Source organism: Limulus polyphemus, unplaced genomic scaffold (genome assembly GCF_000517525.1).
Source record: "Limulus polyphemus unplaced genomic scaffold, Limulus_polyphemus-2.1.2 Scaffold1236, whole genome shotgun sequence".
NCBI classification, from domain to species: domain Eukaryota; kingdom Metazoa; phylum Arthropoda; class Merostomata; order Xiphosura; family Limulidae; genus Limulus; species Limulus polyphemus.
Window position 1 is genome coordinate 34,238 of NW_013666846.1, and position 15,817 is coordinate 50,054.

At 32.0% G+C, this 15,817-nt stretch overlaps 1 protein-coding gene across 1 annotated transcript in view; it reads right to left on the bottom strand.

The window, feature by feature from the left end:
* Positions 1-15,817, bottom strand: part of LOC106462739 (exosome component 10-like) — a 166,037-nt gene that overhangs the window by 13,799 nt on the left and 136,421 nt on the right. Inside the window, 4 exon segments of the mRNA XM_013922687.2 lie at positions 3,051-3,128; positions 7,108-7,200; positions 9,362-9,510; positions 9,859-9,985. Of these exon segments, the coding sequence (XP_013778141.1) occupies positions 3,051-3,128; positions 7,108-7,200; positions 9,362-9,510; positions 9,859-9,985 (447 nt within the window).

Consider the following 15,817-nt stretch of genomic DNA (forward strand, 5'->3'; position numbering starts at 1 on the left):
CCATCATCCCTACATAATAGCACAAGCACACAGTGTAGTAGAATGTTAACAGACAAAAAAAAAACAGGATAACTTAAACTCAATTGTAATTGAATAGTTACATATATTGTTATATGTTAATTCTTCCCATGCTATTATGTATGGGTTGTGCAAATGCCACCCCTACTATCTTGTTTGCATTGTTTTTTAAAGATTGATATTAGCCATCCCTGCAATTACTTCTTTTAAAATTTTTTTTCTTTGCTTGTTTTTAATGCAATGTTTCAATAGCTATATAGGAAGTTGTATATATATAACCAAGTTCTAAATACAATGAGGTTCCAAATGTAATAATTATTATTTAGCTATTATTGTCTAGTAATTCCTGTTTTACCCTGTACTTAAGCTTTTTAAAAAAACATAAAACTTCTGTAAGAAAGCTAACTTCAAGGGAGTAATTATAACATTGTTTACACTAGAATTATGACTTTTTTATTACTACTAGTTATTAATAATACTAATAAATGCCGATACTCCATTTGAAACTGTTACCTCAGTGAAATTGGTTGACACTATTATTTTGTTTTTCAGTTATTAATAAAGCAGCATAAAAAAGAACAAAAATTACAAATATTTACAGACATTCCCAGAACTTGTGACTCAGTCATTACATAGACAATGCTATAAAAAAGAAAAACTGTACAGTATTGTACAGTTCTGACGACCTATTTAAAATACCATTTTGATGAACAACCCTACATAGTGCTATTATCTGACTGATACAATTCTTACAGGCTAAGTTTCACTCTACATGATCAATTTTCACTTTTTGAACTTTATGACTTAATTTACGATATAATTAACTTCCACATTCCGCAGTTGATTCTTAGTTCTTACTTATATGAAAACCACATTGTGGTGATACTAAAAACAAAATGTTGCTCACACATCTGTTTTCAGGATAATCAATCAACCGTGTTTGTTTGTACGGATGGATGCTTTACAGTAGATTTTGTATCTTTAATATGTTTCTGTTTTCTGCCTCACATTGTAAGATGGTCAAGAAAAATAAAGAACTTCTGACCAATAAGGCTTGTCAATCTCTATTCTCTGAATACAATAGATACAAGTAATAGAAGTGATCTGATTTTGTTTTTTAGTTTTTAATTTCTTTATTTGAAAAAAAAAAGGGTCCAGCTACTCTGACTTTCATTTTAATTTCTAAACTCTTTAATTCTTTCTGCACAGGCCCAGTCAAATTAACTTTGTATTTGCTTAAAGACATTATAGTTTTGATACAGTGCATGTAACCAGAAAATTTGGCAGACTTTCAGTAAACATTACAACTCTCTAATATACAAAATATCAGATTGTTGTACAGAAGTATTTTTTTTAATAGCCTAAAAAAAATATTTGTCCATGAATATATCTAGTCATTTTTCTGACTAGTCTCAGTGCAAAGTGATTTTCATGTTAAAATTAAAAATACTTTTCTTCATTAAAAAATCTCAAATTTCATTTGGAAAATACCTAAAACATCTTAAAATACATTTCAAACGTTTTTTTTCAGTAATACTTTATATTTTATCTGTTATTTTCTCTACCATAACTCTATATAAGGTTGGTCAATTTGACTAATCTCATAATCACAAAAAATAAATAAAAATATCAAAATAGATTTAAATTACCCTTTTTTTTCTTTCTAGAATGACCTTATATTGTAACATTAAACTACATTCGTTTATCCAAAGTAGCTTTAAACTTGTGACAGTATAAAGCTATTTATACATAAATGTTATTGTTTTATTGCCCTTTGAACCATGTCTTACTACTATTCATGCCATTATAAGTTGCAAATCACTTGGGGAATGTATGACTCACATTATGCTAACAAATTACATTACCCAAGAGCTACTCCGAACTGCTCATATATGTGCCTTGTGATAAGTTTTTATTATATTATTTCTTATTTTACCTAATCTAACCTTAACTAACCTAAAGAGATCTGTATTTTTACATTTTAGTTAATTTTATAACAATAAATAAAGAATAAACATGAAAAACAAGAAATAAAGTACTTATCTGGGCATTCTTTTTTTTTTGCTATTGACTGTCAATGACACTTAACTCCTTACTTTTTTTTACATACTAATGGTAGTATTGCACTAAATGATTTTTATTTAATTAAATAATGCATCAAAGAACATAAAATAATAACATGTAAAAATAAAACAACTTCCCACAATTTTTCTGGCTTTCTAATCATGCGACGAAAGCCGTTACAAATTCATTCAAACTAGTGGTTATCTTTTCCGTGGAACAAAGCATGTATTAATAGTGAAATTGACAATTCTCTATACAAAAAACAATGCATTATGATACATCATTTGATAGATGAAAACTTTGGCTTTCTATTGATCATAAGTAATATGGCATTAAATGTAAGAGAGAACTATTAACAAATCCTGAAAAAGAGGATGTCACAGGTGGGTGTGTCAAAAGGGGTCTGAATTTCTATTTGATGGCACTGTAACCAAAGAAGATTGAAGGCTATAAAAATTATGGTTTGTCTGGGCAATGACGACTCATTGAGATTACTTTAAGTTTAATTTTGTACATATTAAAGGAGTGGTGGATAAAATAGAGAAGAGGAGATGTGTACAAAAAATATGTCATGTGTCACACTAAGAGAAATTCAGGATTTTTTAAAATATTGCCTTATAAAATTAAGAACTTAAAACTTTGATAGATTGTTTAGACATAGTATCCATGATAAAACTTTGTTGAATGGATGGCAACTGCCTGTTGTAGAAACACAAGTATAGAGGACAACATTTCGAAAGTCTTCCGCTTTTCACCTTAAGGTCAGTGTGTGTATGGTGTAGTCAGTATTTATAGTATTCTAGTGGATTGTGGAGAGCGTGTTATGATTGGTTGGTTTATCCCTGATTCTGATTGGAGGAGAGAAAATACATTTCAAATTTATACAAATTTTCAATGAAATAAAGAAAAAAACTACATTCATTTTAAGTAACTTGTATCCTTAGGATGTTATAGATAAAGAAACCAACCCTCTTTACTCTTTCCTCATTATTTATTTCTGTTGGTGAAGTTTCTTTGGTTGAAGAAATGTTCTTTACCATCAGGTACTGAAAAAAACAGACATATATATATATATATATCTTATATAAATACACACACATATATATATATACACACTGATAACTTTCACTTAGTTTAGCCTTTCTCTTTGGTCATTTTATGATCAGTTTTATCATTCCTATTTACATTTACCACCTACCACAATTAAAAACTTTCACAAAAATACTTGGTAGGTACATTTATATATCAGCTCATAAACCACTCAGTAGTTTATCCACTGAACATTTCCTACCTTTACAGGAATATCTTGTGGGATTTGTTTGTTGTTAAGTTTAAAGCTACACAATGGTTATTTGTGCTGTGTCACTTCGTAAGAAGATTTAAACTGAAGTTAATTAATTAGTTTAAAAACCTTCCATTAAAACATTACTCACCATTACAGAAAAAACATGTGAAAATATTTAAATAACATTTTATTAATTAGTTAGTAACCAATCTATTAAAATGTTTCAAACATTTAACATAACACAAGGTAATTCAATTTAAACAGCAACTCACTAATAAGACAATATCACATCCACTAGAACATTTCCCATCTTTACTAAACTTCTAGTAAAAGAACACTCAAATAGATTACCAATATGCACTTCCTGTAGCATATGTACCATCATATAAAGATGAGGAGAAATGATAACAATTACATTTACCATTCAGTAGCTGAAGAGATACACTTACAGCAACAAAGCTATAAGTTATGGCTCAATGGCAATTACTATCATAGAAAAGTAAAGCTTTTAACATCATTATCATTATGAGTCAGTTAACAAACGCTACTTCCAGTAAGTGTTTTGGTACCTAGTACCATTAAACTACCTGCTTATAACATCTTCCAGGGTGTATAAATTATTACAAATTAGAATATCTCAAAGTGTACAAGATGGAGAACAGAGGCAAATTATCAAATGTCTCCCATGCAAGTTCTACCCTATTGTGATTCTCTTAATGGCTTAAACAGAGAAGCTATGCAATTTATACAACAAAATCTACTCAGGTATGAATGAGTCAGACCAATGAGATACCTTGATAGATAAATTTCAAAGAAAATCTGCCAAGTTGGCCCCTTCAGCACCATTCAGAAGTGAGAAACATTCATATCCTGACAGAGGCACTGTCTACAGCATTGAGCTTTAAAAGTTGTAACTTAGAGTAAAGTTTCAGAGCAGAATAAAAAAAGCCAGCAGCAACTAAACCTCCTAACAATCCCACACATCATAGATTAATAACTAAATCTCACACAAGTACAGCATAAGTTAGAAGAGAAAGAAGAAACAGTAAAAATGTATGAGGTATGCATGAGATACAGAATCTTAGAAACAGTTTAGAAAGAAAACCAACTTTAAACTATATATAAACATACTATATCAGCTGTAGCATTCGGCCAAACAGTCAACTATTCTTATCTCCAATTGCTATGCCCTCCTGATTTGCTATAAAGAAGTAATTTATTCAATGTTTTAACTAAGAGTGAACCTTTCTGAACTTCTTTGTATTTGCCATTCAATGGACTATCAATAAATGCTTTTGTTCTGTGAATCCTCACTCTGTCTCCTTAGTTCTCATGTAAATTTCCTCATGTTTTACTTCCTCAAGTTTGTGAACTGACTGCATATTCTTGGTAATACAATTGAATGCTATATATAACTTGTTCTACTACACAACAATAAAAACGCCTTTTACAGAAAGAATGTTAAGGGGTTAGTAGACTTTGGAGGGTGAATACAGCAATGTGCATTGACACATTTCCACTCATTCATAGAGGTAAATGTTTGAATATTTTAGAGGACTCATACTGTTTCAATCCACAAGATCATGAAGTTGGAAATGTTGAAAGACGAGTTTGAAAATGAAAGCAGATTTCTATGAGTGCTTATTACCTGGGAAGATCTTTGTGTATTCCAAGTAATGTTATTCAGACTTTGTAATGACACATTTGTCTGAAGTTTGACTGAATGAATTGATCAAACTGTCAAATGAATTGCTGTAAAAGTCAGTGTTATACTGCATGTATAAATGGCATTTTTTAGATGTCTTTTATCTTTCATCATCCAGCCCAACTAAGGGTCCATTGTGTGATCACTGTAAAATTTAGTCTAGAGATAGACACAGATGAATATCTTTAAAAAACGCCAATATAACTAAATGAAAATTAGAAAAAACTGACTGTTCATAACAAATACAAGTAACTGGTCATGACTGTGAAACTTTCCAAACAATAATAACTAACAACCCACACAAATTTTTTTAAATGATTTCCAAACTTGTGGACAGAAAAGTTTTATTATCAAGCAATAAACATTATCATATATATATATATATATGTATACAAAAGTATCTGTCTGTGTGAAATGAAACTTAAAAAATATCTATTAACCAACAGATGGTGCCACAGTGTTATCTTGGTGTTTTTCACTTTTTGTAAGTTCTTTTTACAAATGTTAATACACATTTTTATGAACCATTATACTTTTATGGGTCTGCTCTTGACCCTCTTATTTTTTGCCATTACAATTAATAAATTGCAGGTTCAGATATTTGACCATGTAGGAATATTTCTTCCAGAGTTATTTCTTCACATGGTCAACTCTATACAGCTTTATCAAGAAGTAGATTTGAACATAACATTAAAAGATATAAAAGTTCAAATTTTAATCAAGGACCACCAGCAGATGATGACAAATATACATACAAAATGCTGCTTTTATTGAAATACTAAAATGTGATGTTTAAATAATCCAATAAATCAATAACATTGTAAGATAATTCAAATCAACTTTCAAGTGGGGCAAAGAAAAATGGACTGTATCAAAGTATAAAATACCGGATCAGCATCTTTGCTAAGATTTTTTTACTAACAACAGTGGATGATAAAAGTGTCTCAAATTTTGATATTTTGCCCCTTTTTAAGTAAAAACAAAACACATTTTCTGTAAGCTATAAAATGTTGCTAATTAGACCATGCCATGTTTTAGTCAGACAGCCTTTGCTAGGCTAAAAAGCCTAATTTCTTCTTCAATTTATGCATTCTACACAATTGATTAAAATTGATGCTAATGGTAATTTTGGGCCTTAAAGTTTAGGATGATATTATAGATTTGTTTTCTTTTCACCACAGGTAAAATTGGGAATTTAATATGTGACATAGAGTTGTAACCTATTCTTTAATAATATTATAAAAGAAAAATATCCATGTATAACTGAGCAGCATTCTTTTATTTTACAAACTGATGGTACGTTTTTACATGAATATACATAAGTTTATGATTAGGATCCACACACATACAAATATAATATGACAAGCATCAGTAAGCTTGTTTTGCATTTGAGGTTAACTTTTCAATTTGTCATTGTTTCAATATGTTAGAGAGGTCTTCCTGCTAATGTTTGTGTTTTTGCAACATTAATATTATGTTTTTAATTATATGTAATCTTATACAAGTATAAAATATCCCCAATATATACAGGTGATGACAAAATAAACATAAAAAAATGTTTTTTATGAAATACTAGATAAAGGACAAATATATTTTTATATATTCTTATAATGTAATTCATTTTTACAAAATATTTAATTAGAACAAATCCTATGAAGCAAAAAAAAAAATGGATTTACAATCATATGATGGGCATTCAGCTAGTATTTTGATGAATAAAGGCAACTTAGTTAAATTAATTACAAAATATCAATAAAGTAGCTAGTAAACAAAACCAGATATAGAGACAAACTGATCATACCCCAAGAAGACTTGAGGGTTTTGTGTACATAACAACATAAATACTACTTCAAGTTCAATGTACAGTCCAGTTCACTTTACATTATATATATACATGTAAATATATATATATATTGAAAACTGACTGACCTACCAATACAAATATGTCAGATTTTTAAATTTCACTTGGTTAGACTTTAGTTCCTATAAATCTTACAAAATCACTGACTAGTTCACCTAAATCATGTAAACCTACCCGTTCAAATGGTGTTATTAGGGTTTTTATTCCTCCAATATTGTATTTCTTTCCTTCTTTCTTTCTGGATGTGCTTTTCAAGTCAGAGTCTTCCTACATTCAAATAGAGAAGTAGTTAATCAAACTTTGAAAACTTACAAGTAATTTTATAAACATATTCTTCAAATAATAAATTGAAATTTTTAATGTTATTACTAACTGAAATTTCATAAGTTTAGAGATAGTGTTCTTTTATAAGCTTTCATAGAGGTTCTTATATCGAATTTCAGTTGATTTTTAAATCAGCCAGATTTAGACAGTTGAATATTACTGTACAAGAAATCTCAAGTAGTCCTTCTGAAGGTTTTACATTTTTTTAATTTACTGACTGAAACACAGTAGACATATGACTGAGCACAAACTGTATGATCCTGATGAAGGCATAAAGCCAAAATGTTTATGAAATAAAAAAACTTGTAAGATTCTCTGGAGTTCATGGGCATTTTATTCATGTGAAATTAGACCTTCTGAAAGCACTGGGTTATCAAGTTTCTTGTTTTCTGGTTTATCTCATTTCTTTAATTTTTAATATCAGGAATGTAAGACATAAAAAACATTTTATAACACACAATGGTAACAATTAGTTATTGTAAAATTAATATCTACTATAATAATACTCAGTTTTTGTCTGTCCTGAAAATGCACTTGTATCTTACTATCTAAATGCACATCTGCAAGCACTTCATTTCAATGGATGTAAACAAAAGGCAGATATAAATATACTTTAGTAGACGTATGTACAATAGCATGTTAAAAGCTCATCAACCATTTTAAAAAGTACTAATGCAAGGTCATAAAATAACATTATAAATATATTTACTGATAGTATTAGGTATGATAAAGTTTAGCCCTAACTAAGCTAAAGCAAAAAACATTCACAAGTTATACAGTGTTAATTTATTTCTTCATCAAATATAGGCCATACTTAATAAAGGCTTAACTAATGTTAGGCCTAAGACAAGAATGACAAATTATACCTCCACTGTACTTTACATATGAAATAAATATATGGTTGCTGTTGTTGAACCATCACATCAAACTCTTTTTGTGGAAAATAATTTCTTTAAAGTAATTAGGTTTAAAGCACAAGCTTTCTGATCATTTTAAGTCAAACTACTATGTTTTTATGACTGTCCCTGCAACATACAGGAAGCACTGGTATGTATGAATAACTTACTTTTTAACAATAAAGAGTAAGTATAATCAAGTGCAAAATTTATGCCTGAAGTGATAATTTTTTTATTTATTGGTTTGTTAAGATAATATATGAATATGAAGCTGCCTAACTCTGGAAAATTAATGGAGTTTTCAGAATTTATACGTTCTTAAAAACATAGAAACTGTATTATTTAAATGCATTCTTCAGTGTTTGCTCAATAATCTTTCCTTGTATGTGAGTGTGGAGAAAAGTTTCTTCATTAAATCAATGTATCTTTAATGATTTCTCCCTTTAATATTTTACTTCTGTTGCTGTTTAGATATAATTCCTGTTTTTCTTTTTCTGTATATTTCTATATGTTAATGAGTTCCACAGGTTTTTTAGTATTTTCAAGGCAACTGGTGAGAAAAATTTAATTAATTTATCATGACTTACTCCTATAAAATGGATAAGGGAACTCTTTGATATTTGTTTACCGATATACATTATTGAAAATTTAGAATTAATATACAAAACTTGGAATATATTCTTGTTTTACCAATGGTGCACATAATTCCTTAAAACATTTTTTCCCACATGGTATCACCTATCTGTCTATCTATCTATATATAAAGACAAACCAGCTCCTAACTCCTCCAAACTTATTGGGCAATGTCAACCAAAATTTGTATGTAAACACTATGACCTATGGGGTCCAAATTGAACTTAACCCTATTTCTATTTTGTAAAGCCTGTTGGTTAATTACTTCCAGCCTATTGAGTCAATCTCAAACAATTTTGGCAGGTTGACACTTTAGACAATGTTGAATATTCTAAAATGATTAAAGGTCAAAGTATGAAAGTTGCTGGACTATTTCTCAAACAACCAAGTTTTTCTCATGATCAATGAGATGTAGGGTATTCAAATGTTTCTGTAATTTTAATATTACTTTTTCTTTCAAAGCCTCATATCATATTTTAGCACATTCACAAAACAATAAATTTTTAATCATACATTCAAAGAACATTTTCATTTGTTTGATTTTTTACAAATGGCATAATGTGACTTAATCTTACCTTTGAAATCCAATTAAACAATGTAGCAGAAGTTTTATGTTTTGTAGTTGCTGGAGAGTATTTAAATGATGCTTTGAAACACCTGTTCTCTGGTGCTACATCATCCAGAAGATAAGTATTAAGTGACCCATCTTCTGTTATCAAGTCATCTTGAAAATAAAAAGTTATGTAACACATCAATATAATGAACTCTGGTACAACTCTTTAGCTTAAATATGTTAACAGCTACTTAAGTTCAATAATTTCAAGAAGTTTCTTTTTGTTGTGAAAATGATCACAAAAATTTATCCAAAGATGAAAGCCTAACTTTTCAAAAACTATTCAGTGTTTTTATTTATTTCAAGACACAGGTGAAATTGAACATTGTGTTTATGTCATACATCATCAGATTTAGCTCTTTCAAATATTCTTTTGATTCAAGCTGATAGAATGAGCATTGTATTATATCTCTCAGTATAAACTGGTTTTTAAAATATTAATGTATCATATCTACTCACCAAACAAGGCAGGTGCATGATCTTCTTCAAGGTGGGGTAGCATGTCATGTGGGCAGTAAAGGACATTATTGGTATCAACATGTTCCTCATCAGAAGGAGTCTTCAGGTGCACCTCAGCATATTCTGGCTTTAATAAGGAAAAATATTATCATCACACATAATATTCCAAAGAGGCTACAAGATAGCACATCTTATATAGTTTTGCATTTAAACCTTTCTCAATGGGTATCCCTTTAAACCCTTTTCTGCACCAGTCACTGTGTTACATTCAAAATTTAATTAAACACCTTTAATATTAATGTATGTGAATGAAATTAACATTATAATGTATGTTATTATTTGAAGTTATATGTTATCTAAGTTTAAGACCTTTATTTCAAAAGAAACCTTTAAAAAACTACTTACAACTTCAGATATATTGTCACGTGACCAATGAGCTATGAAAATTCTCTACTTTAGCACTCTATATCTTCAATAATACAGTTGAGTAGGTGTATGTCTAAACTAAAAGATGCTTATTCATACATTTCAAAGTTCTCTGATGAATGCAGTTGAAACAAGTAATAAACATTTTCAACCCCTGACAGGAGCCATACCCACTTTCAACACATTTGTTTGAGCTTTTAGCCTCCATGTAGATGTTACATACATGTGTATAGTCATTAGAAATAGCTCATTTTACACGATAATCTAACAATGATTATTAAATTGGCATACACTTGTCATCACGGAGTACATGTAACTGACTGTAGTATTGTTGGCTGCTTGATCGACTATAGCACTTATGGTGAGATAGTTTAAATTGTATTTAGGCCTTACTATTATATTTTAGTTAACTATGTAATTGTTATGTTTTAAAATGCATAATTGAAAGATATAAACATTTTTTAAATATACATTATTATTTGCATCAGTTCTCAAGACTTAGGATATTACAGGGTAAACAGAAATTTTGCTGAAGGGTTGCGCATATCTGTCAGAGACACTGTAATATGCTTCAAGAGCATTGTTGAGTTATGTCAAGAGGAATAATAACTGGTAACAGACAAGAAAGAGAAATAAAACATTAAGAATTAACTATATGTGGAAAGGAAAACACCCAAAATTACAAATATAAGCAAAACAACATCTTTAAAGACATTCTACAAAAAATTAAAAGGTATGTATTTTTTTTCCCTATTTCATAATTTTAAACATTTCATTGCATCCATGATAACAGCTAGAGTTAGTGATATGGTAGAGAAAATGAAATATAAGCATTTACCTTAACAAAAACTTTTGATATTCATTTAGGAGGTTCTTGAGGTTATGCAAACGAAATATAAAAACTATAAGATGAAAAGTATGTTTATACCTAAAACGAAAATCATCATCTATTTTAACAGTTTGAGTGCAAATAACTACTATAGATAAATAACGTTTTTATTAGAAAAATGTAATTAAAATAATGTCATTCTTTGTGTGCAAAATCTTACAAGATGTGGTGAGGTACACACAGAGTTACTGTATTTTTGTTGCATAAATGTCCTTCCCTAGTTGAGCAGATGGTAATTATGTCCACTTGTGCTTAAAGGGTTAGCCATGATAACTTTATGTCACATTTGCTTTATCTCTCATAAATGAAAAAGTCAAATACAGAAAAAAAACCAAAAAACATGAACAGTCATATATATATATACTGATTTTTGGATTATATATTAGTACAAATTCTTAAACACTGTACTGATAGATGCTCCAAACAACATCATGCTTTAAAAACATGCCAGAAGTCCACTGGTAACATTGATAAAAGAACTCTTTTCTATGTCCTGTGAGGCAGACGGTCTCCACCAGGGGACAGCTGCTGTTGGCATAACTTCTGAGATTGTCACCTAATACTCAACTCAGCTCATACATTGATAGTTTGTTCAATTAGTTACAGATTTTTCTATTTATCAAACAAATAGAAAAAAAGAATCTTGCATAATAATTTCTTGATAAGAAATTCTTTATACAGGAATTCATTAATAGTTTAGATTTTATATGCTCAATAAATTAAAGTTAATATGTTCAACATGGAAAATATATTTCCAATAGGTACTTACTTTTTCTCCTGATGCAAGTTACTCCCTCTATACTATTCAGCCTAACCTTAACTTTGAAATTAGGCACAAAAGAAGCACTGGAAGTGGGGAGTATCATAAATTGTGGGAAATATGAGGAGGTAAGTATCTATCGGAAATATATTTTCAGTGCAGGAAAATATTAATTTCTAATACAGTATCTTACCTCCTCTCACATAATAGCTAGAATTCCACCTTGAAAATGTGGAAGGACAGGTCCAAAAGTTACCTAGATAAGTAACATTTGGAAAGCATCTGAAGAGGGTCCAAGGAGTGTGACGTCCCTTGAGGGAGGAACACACATGTGGAAGACCACACCACATCTGTACCAGGTATACTCTTTTGCTCAATGAGTTAGTAAGTGTCACAGGAATTGGGTAGGAAATAGTTTTAGCAAATCCAAGACTGCATACATGTTGGTTGGTCCAGCTTGACACCAAAACCAAACTCCCTGGAACCAACATCCAGGAGATGGTAGGATGGAGAGTTCCCAACCAAATATGAGCAATTTTGGGGAAAACTAAATGGATATGTCCCATGATGTAGAATGGCTAGAGTGCACCAGACCTTACTTAGTGGGCCAAATCTAGTCCAAAACCAGGCAGCATTGGATATTCCAACCCACAGTAGTAGGAGAGTTCCTACCCTCGTTACCTCAAGCCTATAAGACAGAAAGAAAAATGTCTAGACAAGGCACATGTGCATAAACCCTCAAATAACACCAGCCATAAGGGAACCCAGCATTTGAGTGACAGTAGGCAGGGAAATGCCCATGTGGTGGTTCACTCAAATTCAAAACCAAATGGACTTCTGGTTCCTTGTTCAGCTCCACACACTACCAGAACTTATAAGTCACAACCCACAAATGGTATTGCTGGGGTGTCTTAGCCAACCAAAGTACTTGTAAGCCAATCCAGCTCTTTGCAATACTGAACTCCCAAGCCAGCTTGATGGCGGAGAAATGCCAGTGGTAGTCTGATCAACTAGTATGTCGTGTCTATGGTAGATTGAGGGCTCCCTACCAACACATGCATGAGGACTTACTCTGGCTGGTTCAGTTTGAATCTAAAACCAACTCTCTGGGAACAGACATCTGAGTGATGGTGAAATGAGGAGTCTCAACTGGAGGGGAGAACTGCATTCTGGTGGATCTAAATCATCTACACTATAGTGCACCATCTTCCCCCATTATTTTCAAAAGTCCCTGGGTTTGTTCTGTCCCTATTCTAAACTAGTTCCACACTTACAAAAGAAAGAAAACTGCACATTTTTGGGGGAAGTTTTGACACCGTCTATGTGATCCACCAGGAAACTGAATGTTTCAAGTCGTGAACATTACGAGCATAATATGAAATAATACCCAAAATTGAAAGGGCTGAAACGTGTATGAAATATATTATTCTAAACAAGTAAATAAATTACAACAACATTTCTGCAACTAAATGAATCATTATAACTCATTTTTTAATGAAATAAAACTTGTATTAGTCTGCATAAATTACCATTACTGCAGTATTTCGATGAAATGATAAGCATTACAACAGTTTTGCTGTATTGCCTACACAGGTTTGGCTTCTGCTTTTGATCCTGTTCAGCCACTTGGAGCACATTCTGATAATGTTCTTCACTCTTGGCCGACACCAAAAAATCTGAGCTGAGTTTCAACTCCCATTCAGCACAATTGTTGATGATGTTTAGAGCTTGAAGGTTGGTTTCTGATGCTTGGTTTGCAAGAAATTGTTGCCAATCTTCAACATTTTCAGTTAGGAACTAATGGTTGAGCTGTAGAATGTGAAATGTGTACCTGAAGTCTGGCACAATAGTTGTTGACAGAGTGATAGCATCTGGAAACTTGGACTTGTCAATTCCCATTCCAAAGTGCTTTTTTAGTACAAGTAATTCTATACCTGCCTTCACTGCCAAAAGGCTTTTAGCAAGAGTATGTTGTTCTTCTAGCTGAAGAGTGCAAGAGGCACCATCTCGGCAGTTAGGTACCAAAGATGCCTCTGAAATACTTGAATTGCACTCCTTGAAACCAATGGGTTCACAGCTTCATACATCAACAGATGATAGTACAGCTTCAGATCATGCCAGGGAGCATCAGCAGCAAAACTGTATGTCATCCACTAGGGGCTGTAGATAAGGTGTCAAAGTTCACAAAATCCCTGGCCTTTGAGATCTGTTGTCTTGTGGTGATTGTTCCAGGAGACAGTTATTGAATTTATTGCTCAAACAAGTAGATTTTAATACAATACAGTAGCTCTGCCATATATCTAGCCTTGTGTAGTGCACCTGGTTGTTTGAATGTAATTGTCTGTTCATCACCTAATCCATCTAGAGAGCTCAACAAACTCCTGGTAAGCATCCCTTTGTAGTTTGAATTCAGAGGGGTAATTTTGAGAACATTGGCTCTGAAGTCTTCAATCATACTGTGTACCTCCCTACTAAATGTAGTTGGGTTGAATCATGAAAGTGGCTGATAACTACTATGTGGCAGCAGTTCAAAGTTCTTGCAAAAATAAGAGAAAAGTGTGGTTTCCAGTAATTTGGAAACCTCAGTTTATATGTCACTGAACACAAGAGAGAAGATAGCCTCTCCAACATGATGTTGGCAGCCTGACCACAAGAGTGCCAGGTAAGGTGCTGCTGGATTGTCACATGTGATGCAGTGACATGCCCAATGTTGGATGCTGTTGTGTGAAATGCAAAGTTGACAATAGAGTTTGTGCAGTGCCATAAATCCAGCAAGTTATCTGTCAGTTCAGTAATGATATTAACAAATATTTGATCTGTACCAAATTGGTGTGATGGAACACCAGAAGCCTCATTTCATGTATATTTCCTACCACTGAGGTAAGATGTTCTTCAGTTACATTTTGGTTAGATAGTGAGGGCAATAGCTTTGAATCACAGTGCAGAGTGGTGAACTTTGGAAAAACCACTGTTCCATGCAAGATATTGCTATGCTGTGATTTATCAGCTGTTGCATATGATGTTGAAAATTTGAAAGATCACTGCTTGCCTTTTCTATCAGAGCTTCTTTGAAGACAGCCTATTAAACTGAAGTCATTTTCAAGCATGTAGCCAGTGAAACAAGTTGAGGTCTATGCAAAATATGTGAAAGGAAGACTGTTGTCCCAGTATGAACACTGCAGCAATAAATCCTTAGAGTATTGTTTGATGGCACTGTAGCTGCACTTTCACTTTTACTCATGCTGGATTCATCATTTTTACAGCTGTTTTCATTGTCAGTGATGCTCTTGAAACTATTTGATGCAGAGGCCATTTCCTGGTGCATCTTCTCTTGCCTGTCTGCCTCAGACCATTCCCGTACCTCCTTACATTGGAGTTTGCCAGCTAACACCTTATCATTGACAGGCCACAGTGGAAATTGATGTTGTTAGAATCAATCATTATGATTCTGATGTCAAGACTGTATAATTCATAAATCAGTACTAAGACTATGGTGATACAAATAGACCTGAGGTGGACCCCCATAATAAGTCCAGAATTAGAAAAAACAAAGCCCAGAACTTCTGTTTTTAGCTAATGTAATATTTTAAGACTAGGAACAATGTAGTTGCTAAACATTGGAGTATTTGGTGCACCCTAGTCTACACTGCCAGAACACCACCAACTTATTCTTTACTGAATGGGACTGAGCTTCCATAGTCTGCCACCACAGAGGCTAGTAAGTGGTAAAGTTTCTCATATTCTAGTTGCAGAAGGAGAGGAAAAAATTTGGCAGGGAGTCTGGAGGAACACTACACCAGAGACTGTGCAATGGGTAATTATGGTAACCTTATTTTGAAAAGAAGAACTTTCCTGATTTAATCAAAGGAATGGCAGGGATGGGC